Source organism: Salvia splendens, chromosome 21, assembly GCF_004379255.2.
Source record: "Salvia splendens isolate huo1 chromosome 21, SspV2, whole genome shotgun sequence".
In the NCBI taxonomy this organism is placed as follows: Eukaryota; Viridiplantae; Streptophyta; class Magnoliopsida; order Lamiales; family Lamiaceae; genus Salvia; species Salvia splendens.
Window position 1 is genome coordinate 4,546,052 of NC_056052.1, and position 16,766 is coordinate 4,562,817.

Below are 16,766 nucleotides of genomic sequence, written 5' to 3' on the forward strand. Positions count from 1 at the left end.
ATAGTACTTGTATACAACAACACGTTAAATTCAGGCGAGAAGGTGTGAGCGGCGACCGTGTTATGGGAAAATAAAGTTTATAGCCCATGTTTAAATAAAATTATTAATATAAAATTAAATAAAGAAATTAGTAACAATCGTCAAACTAGAAAAAAGGATCCAATCAAAAGCAAATAAAAAATCATAGGAAGTTGATTTAGTTTCCAAATATTTAGGATTTTGCGAGATATACATATCAAACCCAATCTCTATAATTAGGGCTAAACAAACTCTATGTATATGTATATATGTATGTGGCCAACTCCATCGATAGTTCCATCAAACACACCGCCATGAACAACGATGTGTTGGCAGATATTCTCTTGCATTTGCCTGTCCAATCTCTTCTTAAATTCAGAGCTGTATGCAAATTTTGTGTTGATGTCATCGATTCTTCACGTTTTCGGAAACTACACATCCACAACAACAGATCAGATGAGACGGTATGTCTAGAAGTAATTTTATCCAATGATGGAATTCAAGTCCAACACAACACGAAGTCATTAATCTCGTATAATTTCAAGAACTTAGGGTTAATCTCCGATGTTCGAGTTTCGTTATATGGGCTAGTTAAGGGTCTAATCATCCTCGACCTAGCCAAATGGAACCATTTAGACCGGAAACCGAGGGCTCCCATAGTCATATGCAACCCTTTTCTAGGCCAACTCAAGCTTCTCCCACTAATTACTACCTCTTCGTGTATAATACCCTTGCGCTCGGTTGCAATTGGTTTCATTGATGAAGATTACAAAGTAGTGCAACTGTCGATTTGCAAAATGCACTACTGTCTACATGCCCATGTGTACTCAAGAAGCGCGGATTCTTGGAGGGAGTTGGCCTTTGATAATGATATAGGATATGTTACTCGTGTAAAATCTATGTGCGAGAATGGCCACTTTGCCCACTGGATATCGGAGAGTATGTCGAGTGGAGAAGTTGCGATACTAAGCTTGGATATGAAGAATGAAGTGTTTAAGAAAATCATGTTGCCGGTGGATGGATTGTATTATTATCTTCATAGTAGGATTTTTGAAAAAGATGAGCACTTGTTTTGGCGGTTCGATTTCCCTTACACATGGCAGGATAAATCATCCGTGCATATTTATGAGTCGAGATGTGAAGGAAGCAAATTGAGTTGGATGTATATGTTGCGTGTGGAACTGCCCTACACTTCTTCGACTGGGATAATACCTCGATGGAGGACTGGTTTTTTTGTTATCGAGCGTGAGAGGGACGCATATGTGTATGATTATCGTGCACATAAATTTGTCTCTAAGCTGAGTAATAGGTCCCTCACTGAGTATAGAGGTAGCTTCGTTTCACTTGAAAAAGAGAATTGAGAGTTAAGTCTTGTTATAGGAGTACTATTAAGCTTTCGATTTTCATATTTTGAAGTTTTCAATTATATTTTCTTTTATGTTCATATAAAATGGTGTGGTATAACATATACTCCCTAGTCTTTTTGTAGTAGAGACATTTCTTTTCGGTACGAGATTTAAGAAAAATTATTTTAAATGAGTTAAGTAAAAGGAAAATAAATGTAGAGAGATGAAGAGAGAGTAAAGTACTTTTTGCCAAAAGAGGAAATGACTCAGCTACAGTGGGACAATCCAAAAAGGAATACGACTCAGCTACATATGGACAAGGGAGTACTAGATTTTATCAACTTTGTACTATAGAAAACAGACCATACACACACATCTCTCATAGAAACGAAAAATGAATATCAGTGTTGTTATCCTGTTAAAATGATCCGAGTTGATACCTGATATGTGTAGTAATTAGTAAATACCAATCAAACTCTAATAAACTCTAGATATAATAGTTTAGTTAAAATTACACAATTTTTGGAGGCCAGTTAAATATCTTCAGATGATTGAAAATGAGTAACATAAATATATAATAGTTTAAAAAAGGAAAAAAATCTAAATAAAATTACAAATAATTCATGTTTTGCCGCTACACACCAAAAAAAAGAGCTTGAGCTATATATGAACCGAGGGGTGGGGGAGAATATAAAAAAAGGTACAATAGTCTTTATTTTACGTGTAATTTCAAACGTGAATACGCCTCTGTTAACTAAATCACGTAATCTTATTTAAACAACATAGTAACTAGATTATAATAATTTACAAAAATGATCTCTTATATATTTTTCATGATTATTTGAATATTGTTTCCTTAATTTTTGTAGAAATGTATACGATTCTGGGTCGGAAAAATAATTTGATTCTCCATTTTCAAATTTATGTTTTTATTTAATCACAACATAATACTACGAATATTCAGAACAAGAAAATTTGCGTAAAATTTTATCCTCTAGCTAGCTTTTCTTACGCACTAGTTTGTGAATTCTTACACATTTACATATTTTTATATTACTTTGTCAAAATTTAGATATAGGTTCTAGATCATACTCTCGTTTGGGTTGTTTATTCGAAAATGTACCATGATTAGGTGATTATCATTTAATGAACATCGTTTCAATTTTGGGAATAAAATGTCCTTCACAAAACTTATGATGATCGGAATATCGACGTGACAACCAAAATTACACGACAATTATCGAAATAACACATTGATCACAAAAATCACACATCGATTTCAATCCACGTGTAATTACGATTGTCACGTCGATAATTCGATTATCTGCATTTTTTGTTGGATAATTTGTTTTAAATGACAATTATCTAAATGGCGACACATTTTCAAGCAACATCTCAAATGATACGACAAAATTGACCATTTGTGCGATATAATATACGAGCAATCGTATTTTTAAGAATCATATTACGAGAAGCTGTATTTTTGAGCTTTTTCGTGACAAATAAGTGGCAGCCGGCAGGCATGAGATTTGTTTGGTTATTTTCGAACACCGGTGTAAGAGTTGAAAGATGGCGCTGTTTGAGGATATAGGAGTTGCAGCTGGAATGAACATTCTCTTTGCTGTGGCTTTCCTAACTGCATTTGCTATTCTACGCCTTCAGCCGGTTAATGACAGGGTATACTTCCCAAAATGGTATCTCTTGGGTGTGAGAAACCGTCCTTCACAGCAAGGCTCGTTCGTGACCAAATACGTAAATTTGGACTGGAGAGCATATGTTAGGTTTCTGAACTGGGTGCCAAATGCTCTAACAATGCTAGAACCACAAATTATTGATCATGCTGGGCTCGACTCTGCTGTCTATTTACGGATTTACTTGCTCGGGTATGTATACTTATCTAGTAGTATGAGTCTTTGAGGTTCATGTCTATTTTGCATGCTAATTCTGTACATTGATTTTGCAGACTTAAGATATTTGTCCCAATCGCTTTACTTTCGTGGGTTATCCTCGTGCCGGTTAACTGGACAAACAACAGTTTGGCAAATGGTGGAGCAAGTAAGAAGACACAGTATAGTAACATTGGCAAACTTTCTATTTCAAATATTCCATATGGATCACCAAGTTTAGTTTGCTGTCAACTCCATACTTCTATTGAAATGCTGCATATTCTGCGTGTTTTTTCTTCTTAAGCGATACGTGTAGTCTTTCATATCTGACTGATGTCTGATATTTACAGGCTTTGGACTCATACTGATGGCCTATGCATTTACAGGTTGCTGCTACAAACTCTTCTCATGTTATCCTTTGAATTCTTTGCTAACATTGTAATTCCTACTGAATCTAAACCTCAAATCATCACATTTCGTTTTGGTTTCCAGGAAGCAATGAGGAAAGATGTGCTGGAACGTGCAACAGAGCCGAACCTGGATCTGAAGAGCTACCTTCAGAGCACCTATATCCATCCGGTGTTTAAAAACGAAGACGAGTTGCAGCCTTTCCCGTGTTAATATACAAGTTAGTGGATGTGAATAGCTTATAGTATTGGGATTTATGTGAGTTAAAGTCAATATTCAAACCATGCGTCAAACTAGGGTTTGCTTATTCAAAGATGGTCTTATTGCACAATGAAGCTGGAATAAGTAGTAATAATGAAGATTTCTCCCAAGGATGGTATTTATTGCACAAAATATGAAGTCGTTACAAATGATGCTTGCTTTAGAGTAGAATTCTAAATGTTTTATAGTAGTAATAAATAATAACAGAGCGCAGCCCCTGACCGAAATATGATGATACAAAGGTTTAACACCCTAAGTTTAGGAATGGATAACAAAAAATTCTAGCTCAACATGGCAGACATCAAGTGCAGCTTCATAACCATGGTTTTCACCCTGTAATTTATGTGATCATTAATTCTCTAAACACACAGCAGCACATTCTAGGCTGTCTGTTTCTTTGGATACTCCCTTGCTCCAAATATGGTCGACCCAACTCTTACATTTGTACTGCCCATCTCAATCTGCAACAGTATGCCAAAGAAACTCGTCAGTTGTTCTTTTTTACTATGGGAGGTTTAGTAGCACAGTGAATCATGATCAAAATTCAAAATTTGAGTATTTGTTGAGGCTTTACAGAAGAAAAAATGTGCGAGTGGATAGAAGTCTCTCCTAAGAATTGGAAGATCGTGTTCATTACAGTCTGAGAGGGATATGATTTGGCAAAAAGATTAACTTGAGCTTATATTTGGTATTATCAAAGCATCTCAATCCAGTACAATATATTCAAGACAAGCATTTTATACTCACCGCAAGCTCAAAGTCACCTGACATGCCCATTGATAACTCTGTTTGCTCTTCTGCTATCCCAAGAGCCTTACAAACATCACTTCTGCAATTTGCTAATGTCTGACATCCAACGACCAATCGGATTAGGACAATTTCAATTACAAAAAAATTATATAGGACAGCTAGGGTTGTTAAAAATTTAACAAAATGGATCAAATTAAATAAACAATTCAATCCAAATCCAAACCCTGGTTAATAAGTTGTGTTATCGAAGGTTTTGCTAGATGTAAAGAATATCAAATCTATGGTCTTACTTTGGACTAAAAAATGAAAACCCAACAAGTATTATAGAACTAAATGAAACTATAATCTACAGACTATGCTAACATTTGCTATTTATATAACACAATTTTATGTTGTTAGCTCCATTTCTAATAGCCACTTTTGATATATTTGCACCAACTTTCATGGAATTGAGTATCACTAAGGTCGTGCTATGAGTTAAGCTAATATTGAATTCGAGTGTCTTTCAAACTATATTCTGTTTACCCATTTATTTCTAACCAGACCGAACAACCCATGCAAATTCATTTTGTGTTAGTTTGGAATTTTTTGTATTTCTTGTTCATCATGATTAAAAATATTTAAAAACCAACTTTAATGGCTTGGTTATACATACTTGATAAAAAATGACCAGATGAAACAATGAGTGCTACAATTAGAAAACATCAACAGTAAGTGATCAAACTACCTTGAAATTCTCAGGTGTAGATGTGTAGTCTGGCATTCCTATTGTCATCAGGCCACAAAATTCAAGATTAGGGCAGTTTCTAGTAACATGTTTGGCAAGGTCCAAACAGCCAGCAGGTTCAACACCAAATTTTGCTGCAAAGGGTCGAGCAAATCACTCAGCGTCTGTGCTCATAAAATAAAATCTGAGTAATACCCAGAAAAGAAACTGAAAATAAACTCAAAATTACCTACATTCTTCACCACTGGTATTTACTTGGATAAATACTTTTAGCGGCTTTCTTCCAATATTTCCAACGACGCGGTTAAGATTATTTGCAATCTACAGAAATAAAAAATGTTAAATGAGTACAATGTTATTCATCTCTAGCCTACTGTCACTGAAATATGAACTGGACCTAGATAAACTCATGTATGAACACAAATTAAGAAATAACCTCTTACACAAAGATAAGATAATAGTACATGAAAAATCAATTTTGGCCAGTATTTAAATACTCGAAGTTTATATAAAATATAATAGGATCAATATCCATCCAGTGAATAACTGAACATTCATAATCCACAATACATGATTAATCATTAAAATATGACTTGTTCTCTAGGAGATTGGGATTCCGAATGACCTTGGCACGAGTACAATCATGGTAGAAGGAACATTGCATATTACCATTGAAGATCTTGAAGTTGATTAGTTCATGTTTGTCCTTGTTTGTTTAGTTTATCTTTTATTAGGAGTCTTGTATCTAGTAGTACTCTAGTTTATCTTGCTTTTCAATTTGCAAGTAGGATCAGGAGTTTTTTGTAATCAGTAATCACTAAAAATACTTCCTTGAGGTTTGCAGAGGGGTATCTATGGACCATTAGTCATAAAAGGCAAGTGTCGAAGACCTAAAGTCAGGTTTCACGTTGTCATTATTAATTCCAGTTTCTAGTGCGTTCCCTTATCCTCGTGTGTTGCCGTGTTCATCCGCCTTTACACTTATCAGATTGTCTCTTCATCACTTCCTGATCCAGTAAATCAATACGAGACTGAGAGCTCCCAAAACTAATATTTTTGTCTAGATCTGAGCATACAAGAAGACAAGCAAATAGTTGCACTTCATAACTCCAATACTAATCAGAAAAAACGTTTTATATTTTTAACTTCTACCATCTAACTATGGAATATAGTATTACAATTAGTGAGTAACTCTGTTCAAAGAATGACTCCAGTTGCTCAATATATAAGTAATATGCAAAAGCAGCAATGCATCAATCAGAAAACTGTTATCACCTAATAGAAGAAATCCTAACAGAAATGCCACAGAAGAGTTCATGGAGGTTCATGCCTACCGGCTTAATGGATTCCAGCAGAAACGTTCACTTCAACGCTTTAAAATTCAGAATGCTAGATACAATATATAGGTGATGGACCAAAAGAAACAGACAAATGCTTGTTTACCTTTTCATCATCTATAGTCTCCACCATAGCAAGATTTGGTACAGCAGCTGCAGAATAGAAGGGTGATCATAACATTACTAAAAAAAGAGAGATGGCTCAGTGTGATCCTTTATATCCCACAGTCCAGCCAATCAATCCACACTAAAATGCATAGAGAGTAGAGAGACATCCGAGGACCAATGGAATTTTAATATTTTATTACGTTATCTATTAAGTATGTGACTCAGAAGCAGATATTGCTAGCTGTTAAATAATTATACGGCTATGAAAATGGAAGAGGATCCAGATATCCAGACACATACTTAGAAGTGGCTTTACTTTATTGCTCTGCAAATTCCCAATAAAATGCCATTGGATATCTTCTGGCAACTGCAACCAAACACAAACGGAAATTGGTGACCGTGCACATGATACAAGACAGGCTTAATCAAATAATTAATTATCACCAACCGAAAACAATCTCAAAATCAGCTTCATATAAAAACGGCAACCATCATTACAACAATCTCAAAATGTAACTTTCCAACCCTAATTTTAACTAACTATTAACAAAAAACCTAGAAAACAGAGATAAAATGAGATGCAAACCTGCGGAGCCTTCTCGATGAGCTCCTGCACGTAATTCTCACCGAAGCAGCGGTGGCCGGCATCGTAGACCTGGCGGAGGATGGGGACTGGCTTGGTCTTACTCACCGCCACAAGTCGGATCCGGTCCGGCACGCGGCCGGATCGCTCGGCTGCCTGTTTAACACGCTGGAGCACGGAGCGCAGGGCCGCCGCAGCGACGCCGTCCGTGGCGGAAGCCGCCGCCATTTCCAATCCTTGTGATGAGGAGGATGATTGATCGGCTGGTTCAGTTGATTGTGATGTGTGTTGATCCTCAGCTTCTGGAGTGTTCATTTTCAGTTTTCAGTATTCTTCTTTGTGAGAATTTAATGTATATTGATATGTGGTCCTTAATTAAATATTAAAAACAACCACAATAGTGGACTAGCGCACGGACTAGCCGCTAGTCTACTATTGTGACCGGCTAGGGGCGTGGCGGACTAGCGCGATGGACGTCCGTCGCATAAGACGCTAGTCCGCTATTGTGGGCTCCCGATGGACTAGCGCACGGACTAGCGATTTTTCGATTTATTTTTTTTCAAAACTATATATATACTGCTCATTACAGTTCATTTTCATTTGCACCACTTATGTTAACAAGTTTCTCTTCTCCCACTCTACATTTCTCTCTACATTTGGAAATGGCTGATGCGGATGGTAGTAGACATGCCCACCGGTTCCGGTTCCGGAACCGGAACCGGCGCAATATTCCCGAACCGGAACCGTCGCAATTCGGTTCGCGGTCCGGTTCAGGTTCAAGATATTTCGAATCGGAACCGTCACCGAACCGGCGGTTCGGGACGGTTCGGAACCGGCGGTTAACCGTGGAACCGCCGGTTCCGGCGCTTAAATCGAGGCAGAGGGATGGGGGCCGGTGCTGATCTTCCAAACCGGTCAGAACCGCCGGTTTTTCGGCGGTTAACCGGAAAAACCGGCGGTTAACCGCCGGTTTAGTGGCTTTCGAGGCGGCGCGGAGCACGAGGCGACAATGGAGCAGCTTTTGCAGACGGTTCGTTGACCGAACCGGCGGTTTTATTTCGGAAACCGGCGGTTCCGGCGGTTTTTCCGCCAAAACCGCCGGTTTTGTGAAATTTCAAATTTTTTTTTTTTTTAAATTTCAAATTCGAATTCTTCCATTTTCCCCCTCATTTTTTTCTATAAATACCCCCCTCTATCCTCATTTACATTCACCCCACTCTTGTGTTAATAAGAGTTTCTCTCTTCAATCTCCCAATTCTCTCTCTTTGTCTCCAATTTCTCATTTGTGCTATTGTGCTTCCATTTAATTACGCAAGTGCTACTCTTATTACGCATTGTTATACACTTATACAGTTATACTTGTTCCCGTAGTTCTATAAGTTGTCTTTCTTTCTCAATTACTAAAACAAAAAAAAATATATTATTCCATATTTCTACATTTCTACATACCATTCCAATATGTCTTCATCCCGAGAAGGTCGTGTTGATAAGGGAAAGGGAAAGGCCAAGAGGCCATCTCGGAGATCCGTTATTGATGAAATTTCTCAAATGAACATGGATGAGTGGCATGTTAATATTTATTATCTACTAATTTCATTAATTTTGAATTACATTTCATTATTGTTCATAATTTTATTTTGTATTTACAATACAAATATTATTTTGTAGGCTCGAGAAGAGCAAGATGTGGCACATGCTATTGCTCTCTCTCGCTCTCAATACCAAGGCGATGCTTATGTTGGTACCGGTAGTGGTGCTCCCGGTCGCGGTGCCTATTCCCAACAAAGTCCAACCCCTGTGAATGTTGATGAAGACGATGATGATGATGACGACGAGGAGGAGGGGGAGGAGGTAGAAGAGGTTCAAGAAATGCCACCCCCACCACCACCAAGGAGTCGGCGTGGTCGTAGTCGTGGACGTGGACAACCTCCTCAACCTCCTAGACCAGCTGAAAGGTCTTTAACCTCAAACATCTTCGTGAAACATTTCAAGAGGGTACAAGATAGTAACGATCCAAACACTTATAATGTGTATTGCAACTATTGCGAAAACGTATACACATTCCGAAAGGGTGGAGGGTACGGTACATTTACCCGTCACCTGGAGAAAGCGCATCCGGTCGAGTTTGGTATCGCTCCAACCCAAACTCAACTCAACTTTCAACATGGAGTCGGAAGTGGGACGACGGGTTCATCCCAAACATCAGGTATGTGTAGCAATACTCTTTTGAAATATGATCACAAAAATGCTCTTAATGTGATGTCTAGATTTGCCGTTATGAAACATTTTCCATTCAATGCTTTTGATAACGATGCTTTTGAGTCGAGTATGCGGCAAGTATATAATGCCGCTGCAAGAAAATTGAGTCGAACTTCAATGACGCGAGCCGTTGTTCGACAATGCATGGAAAAGAAGGCGCAATTAGGTACGTTTATTATTAACTTAGGGCATAAAGTTTCTATTTGTTCTGATGTGTGGACTGATTGTTTTTGTAAAAATTCGTATATGGGCATCACGGTGCATTTCGTTGATCACAGTTGGACTTTAAACAAACGTTTGATTGCATTTCGGGAATTTTCCGCACCACACACTGCACAAGCAATTGCTCAATTGATCATTCAAGTTTTGAATGAATTTCAATTGATCAATAAAATTTTTTCTATTGGTTTTGACAATGCTAGCGCTAACGCTGCTAGCATAGATGATTTAATCAGTGCATGTTCTCCTGTTATTGATGGTAAATATTTCCATGTGCGATGTATTGCCCATATTTTGAATTTGTGTGTTCAAGATGCCATCGATTTGTGGCAAAAGTATGTTGATCCTATTAGAACTGCTGTGAAGTTGATTCATAACAAAGCTCCTATTGGTAGAGCTTGGAAGAGATATTGTCATGGTAAGCAATGCAGGTACACCAACTTTCGTTTGGATGTTTCAAATCGGTGGAACTCGACATATGATATGTTGGAGTCGACTTTGAACCACATTGAGTATTTATGTGATTTTTTTAGAAGTTGTCCTCATGTTCCTTCTGATTTGATTTTGATACCCGCTTGTTGGGACCACAGCATGGATTTATTTCGATTATTCCGCGCTTTCAAAAATGCCACTGTTGAGTTATCCGGTGTTTATTATCCTACTTCTGTGCGCGTTTTGGAGCATTGCATGTATGTGGCAATTGGTTTTAAAACTTGTGTGAAAAATACTCAATTCGTTGAGTTGAAGGCTATTTTGTTTTACATGGTTGAAAAATGGTTAAAATATTTTTCACGTATTCCAAATGTGTTTTTGATTGCAAAATGCTTGGATCCAAAGTGGAAGTTGCATGGTGTTTATAAAATTTTAGACATGTACTATGGTTGTTTGCACGCTTTGGATTTTTCTCAACTCCGCGAAATGGGCTTGACAAGAGGAGAATGCTTCGAACTAAGTATTCCGGATGTTGATGAAATCAAACATAGGTTAGATAGTGCACTTCGTTCTCTCTACGCGGAATATGAAATGCGGTATAACACCGCTCACCAGGTACGTGCTCCTCCTAGTCCTTCTACATTTGATTTTGGTGGAGGGGATTTTTCCAATGTCATGATCGATCCCGACGTAGTATCACAATTGCAAGATCTATACGGTACTACAACCAATATGACTAGAGCGACTAGTGAATTAGATATATATTTGGAATCTCGCTCTATTTTTCAAGATGCAGGTCCTCCTACTCAACAAATTGACGTCCTTAATTGGTGGGGAACACATGACAAAGAGTTTCCGATACTCTCCATCATGGCTAAGGAGATATTCGCCGTTCCCGCTTCCACCGTCGCCGTTGAACAAGCTTTTAGTGTCGGCGGTTGTGTCCTAGACGACAAAAGGAGCAATCTCTCCGCCAAGAACATGGAAGCCACTATGTTACTTGACGATTGGGCAAAGGCGGACATGAGAGCACAAGAGCCGGATTTCGACTTCCGTGTAGAGAGTGATGGTGAAGAATTTTCTTCCGATGGCGATGACGAGGTCAGAAGTGATAGCACTCAACATTAGCAATGAGTCGACGGGGGCGGTGAACGGCGAGCACTGCCGACCAAAAAGGTAAGCAAGGTAAGAGAACTACGTGGGCTTTGATTCCTCAATAAAATTGTGGATACGTAGGCACCTCAACTTAAATTTGAAAAGTTTAACTTCGAAAGTTTAAGTTGAGCTCAAGCCCTTTTCAAATATTTTTTTCCCCCCTATTTCATAGATCATTCAGGATGCGGCTAAGTTGTACTTGAAGATCATTAAAATATATTCCCCATTTGATAAATATCAAATGCGGAATATATTTTAATGATCTTCAAGTACAACTTAGCCGCATCCTGAATGATCTATGAAATTTTTTCTCGGAATCAACCTTTTTTTCTTGCAAAATGTTGCCCATTTTCTAAGCAAACACATATCAGCACGCTATATACACATTGCTGCATTTCTAATAGGGGCAATTTGATCTTCCAAAGCAATCAATGCATCTCGAACACACATAGTCAGAACATTATTCAAGCATCTAGCATGGAAAAAATCAGAACAAACTATCTATTAGTACTAATTTTTTCCATGCTAGATGCTTGAATAATATTCTGACTATGTGTGTTCGAGATGCATTGATTGCTTTGGAAGATCAAATTGCCCCTATTAGAAATGCAGCAATGTGTATATAGCGTGCTGATATGTGTTTGCTTAGAAAATGGGCAACATTTTGCAAGAAAAAAGGGTTGATCCTAAGGTAAGAGAACTACGTGGGCTTTGATTCCTCAATAAAATTGTGGATACGTAGGCAACTCAACTTAAATTTGAAAAGTTTAACTTTGAAAGTTTAAGTTGATCTCAAGCCCTTTTCAATTTTTCCTTTTTCCCCCCCATTTCATTTTTTTAATTTACCTTCCGAGTCCGACGAGGCGACGAGCCGACGACACTTGTAAATTATATTACATTGTTGTATGTTGTTGTATTGTATACTTATGTATTGTAAATTGTAATGTATCGTTGTCCGTTACAACTCAAAATCAATAAAATTTATTTCATTTTCTCCTTATTCGTCTTATTTGTGCTTGAATTATGCATTGTCTTGTTCCGATTTGTTGTATAAAGCCAAATTTCAAATTAAAAAAAAAAAAAATAATTGAACCGGCGAAACCGCCGGTTCAAAAACCGGAACCGCCAAAACCGCCGGAAAACCGGCGGTTCCGAACCGGAACCGGAACCGCCCGGTTTTTGAACCAGAACCGGAACCGTGAAATAGCCTCACGGTCCGGTTCCGGTTCTGCTTCCGCCAAAATCAGAACCGGCGGTTCCGAACCGGAACCGCTGGTTTTCGAACCGTGGGCAAGTCTAGATGGTAGTGGTGCAGGTGGTAGTGGTGGTGATGGTGATGACGTACGCCGACGAATTAACGAAGAGGTGCGGGCCTATACGTTCCGAGAGATAAATCGCCTGATACAAGCGGCCTTGCAGCAGTAGCAACAGCCGGCGGTACCTCGCCCCATCCATCATCAAGCTGTAATTTCCTGGGACCAAGTCGCTGCACACCAAAGGTTGTGGGACGACTATTTCGCTGAGCAGCCACGGTTTGAGGACAACCTTTTCAGGCGGCGGTTTAGGGTGCACCGGGATCTATTTATGCTTATCGTGAACGCTTTAGAGCGTCGGTACAAGTATTTCCGATTCAGGTTGGATGCGAGTGGCAGACCCGGTCACTCGCCTATACAGAAGTGCACTGCCGCAATCAAGCAGTTGCTTATGGAGGCGCAACCGACATGTTCGACGAGTACCTCCACATCGGCGAGACAACTGCCCGCGATTGTCTCACGTATTTTTTTCAGGGCGTCATTGAGATATTCAGGGATAGGTATCTTCTGAAGCCTACCCCCGAAGACTGCCAGGCTCTGATGTAGTTGCACGGGAATGTACACGGGTTTCCGGAGATGTTGAGCAGCATAGATTGTATGCATTGGGAGTGGAAGAACTGGCCCACCGCCTGGAAAGGGATGTACACGACCGGCTTTAAAGGCAAGAATCCCATGATGATCCTCGAAGTCGTAGCTGACTACCGGCTGTGGATATGACTTGCATGTTTTGGGGTAGCCGGGTCGAACAATGACGTCAACGTCCTCTAGTCGTCGCCCCTTTTCAACGAGCAGTGCATGGACGTTGGTCCGGCCATCAGTTTCATCACCAACAGCAACCAACACGATATGAGCTACTATTTGGCGGATGAGATATACCCTAGGTGGCCCGTCTTTGTGAAGACGATTATATGCCCAACAGATACAAAGAAGATCTAATTTGCGCAACGACAAGAGTCGGCGCGCAAGGATGTGGAGCAGGCATTTGGTGTACTCCAGGCTCGATGGGCGGCGGTTGTGGTATGACGAATGCATTGCTGATGTCATGTACCCGTGTATTATCATGCACAACATGATCGTCGAACAAGAAGGTGCAGAATTGACTGATTGGACCAATGAAGACGCTGATGCTACCGGTCCAAGCCACGGTGTGGCCACCGCAAATGTACGAATGAAAATACCTTATAAGGACGTCGATCGGGTCCGTGCGTTTGCCGACATGCGCAAACAAGAAGCCCATATTTGACTCACAAGGATTTAATTGAAGAGTTGTGAGCGCGGGGGAGCGCACGTTGATATTTAAAATGTAATTTGTGGAAATCGTTGTTTTTTTGTTGAATTGTACTTTTATTTATTTTTTTATTATTTTGATTATGTATTTTTTATTTATATAAAATGGTTGCATTGTATATAGTATTAGTGTCGAAATTTTAATTCCGTATTTGTGAATTTGTTATTTTGTTTGTTGGCTAGTCCTAGTGCTAGTCCTCTATTGTGCAGTGGGATGTCCTAGTGATGTGGCAGTGCAGTGGTTAGTCCTAATGACGTAACATGAGAATTTTTTGGTTGGTTCTAGTGCTAGTCTGTCGGCTAATCCAGTCTATCGTGGATGTTCTAATAATATTTGGATAATTTAAATATAATTTTTTGTGAATAAACAATAATTTTTTAACTAAGCTCTTCGAAAATTAAAAATCTTGCTTGTTTATTCTGAGATTAAATTTTTTGTGAATAAACAATAATTTTTTAACTAAGCTCTTCGAAAATTAAAAATCTTGCTTGTTTACTTTGAGAGAGTACATTTCAACCACAAAATTGATTTGGGATCACTGGTCTTCTTGGGTAATAAACAATTTAGAATTTACGAAGACTTGTGTGCGCGCTTACTTAATTAGGTTAATTACTATATTAGTTATGATGATTAAGTGCTAATTAGAATACTAGTAATGTGTATATTGGATAAAGTAAAGCTCACAACTGACCAACCCTTTTCCTTGTTAAGCTACTCTCATGCTGTATGAAATCACTCTGGGGAAATTTTTTGTGAAAAGATATGGTTTTGATTCTTATAATTTTGGGTATTTTGATATTGAGAATGAAGTTCAAAAATTGAATTTATCTGTCTAAGAAATGCTTATGGGTTTGACTGTTGATGATTCAAATTAATCATGCAATTTTATCTTAATTATTATCCAAACTTGATAAGTTGTCTTCATTTTGTAATCTCATTGCTCAGTAAGTGCTCAACAAATTAGCAACTATTGTAATACTAAGCATTTTTAATCTATTTAAAAACACTTTAGTAGTATTCGTTAAACGCAGTCTTTTTTTTATATAGTATTAATCCCAAATTAGCTAATCACCAAGCTCTTAGATTTGATCCACCTTCAAATCTAATCCAAAAGATTGACCAAAATATAAAAGTCGTATAGGAGTATTAGCTAATTTGGAGATCGGCCAAACGCCGTGCCCACAACTTGGTGATTATACAACTGACCAAACATAGGAAACGTCTCATGTTTGTGTTTTGAATTTTATTTGATTTTTTGCTAGCATAAATTTATTTGATTAAGTAAACGAAAATGTGCCTCAACGTTTACAAGAGAATCGATTTGAATTGATTTATAATTTTTTAATATTCATACATGCACCCTACCTAGCTTATTTAGAAGGATCGAGCTTTCAATTTATTAGTTAAAAATAAAGCATCTACCGATTAAATAATATTTTGTTTTCAATTTATATAGTAATATTTTTAAAAATGGATTATGTTTCCTCCCAATTTATATCTTACACACGTAACTCCATATATTGTTGCATTGAAGTACTATCAATTATATGTGACATCTCAAATACAGAAATATCAGTGGGTAGTGCATCTCCTCTTTCCTCATTTTGCAATGGTATTCAACATTGTACAAAATTTCTTAGCCTAACTATTGTATTTGAGTTGCACAAGAACTGAAATAAGACATCAAACGTCAAAGCATTTTATATTCTCCAGAAACAAATCCATGTATAAATATCCTTAATTGCGCAACACTTTGTCACTCATAAAAAAAATACTTCCCTTGTGCTTTTATAATTACAAAAAGAGAAGCTATATTAGAAAACTATGGAGTCAACCAAGTTGTTTTTCATAGCTTTAGTGTTACTAGCCACTATAAGTTTTTCATCTTCCGCTACTTACGAATCGCTTTCCGGTGCCGATAAACACAGCATCGGAACAAATGGACTCCGTGCATTCCAGCACGAAAACGAACATGTCCTAACAAAGAGGAAGTCGAGCCGGTTTCTTGCCCAAAAACCGCGACCAACGTTGAGCTGCGACAAGTATCCTAGGGTGTGTTCAAACAAAGGGAGCCTTGGCCCAAATTGCTGCAACAAACAATGCGTTAATGTGATGAATGACAAGGTAAATTGTGGATTTTGTGGTAAGAAATGCAAGTATCAAGAGATTTGTTGCAAAGGGATGTGTGTGAACCCATCATTTGATAGTAGAAACTGTGGCAAGTGCAACAATAGATGCAAGAAAGGAAGATCTTGCCAATTTGGGATGTGTAGCTATGCCTAGTTAGTGTCCAAAAATTATTTGTTGGTGTATTGGTATTTTATGGTTGTTGCAATTTCATATGTATGTTACTCCTATTAAATAATTATGGCCTGAATTTTAAAAATAAATCTTGGTTCCAATATTGTTTAAGAAATAATTAAGTGTACCTAATCTTCTTTTAATCAAGTAATTAAGAAGGCCGGTACATTTGTTTTTTTATACATACACGCATAAAGAAAATGTACATCCATCCTAACCCAAAGATTTAATATAAATATCATAAGTTATGGTCAATTCCTCCAAATATTTTTTGTTAAATTAACCAAAGTCTCTCCTAAATCTCGATTCTCAAAAGATGAACTAGTTTACATTTCTCAAAAGTCAAGAAGCCTACAACCTCGTGCAATCACGTTT

At 38.0% G+C, this 16,766-nt stretch overlaps 2 protein-coding genes across 2 annotated transcripts; one reads left to right on the forward strand and one right to left on the reverse strand.

The window, feature by feature from the left end:
* The first annotated feature begins 332 nt into the window (after positions 1–332).
* LOC121784080 lies at positions 333–1,379 on the forward strand. The gene has a single exon (XM_042182260.1). The coding sequence runs from the start codon at positions 333–335 to the stop codon at positions 1,377–1,379; it is 1,047 nt and encodes a 348-aa protein (XP_042038194.1).
* Positions 1,380–4,019: 2,640 nt separating this feature from the next.
* LOC121783356 (pyridoxal phosphate homeostasis protein-like) lies at positions 4,020–7,752 on the reverse strand. The gene is made up of 7 exons (XM_042181402.1): positions 7,428–7,752; positions 7,142–7,208; positions 6,840–6,886; positions 5,630–5,717; positions 5,397–5,530; positions 4,667–4,765; positions 4,020–4,380 (listed from the first exon to the last, which is right to left on the reverse strand). The coding sequence occupies exons 1-7, from the start codon at positions 7,737–7,739 to the stop codon at positions 4,300–4,302; spliced, it is 828 nt and encodes a 275-aa protein (XP_042037336.1). The 5' UTR covers positions 7,740–7,752; the 3' UTR covers positions 4,020–4,299.
* Positions 7,753–16,766: the final 9,014 nt, after the last annotated feature.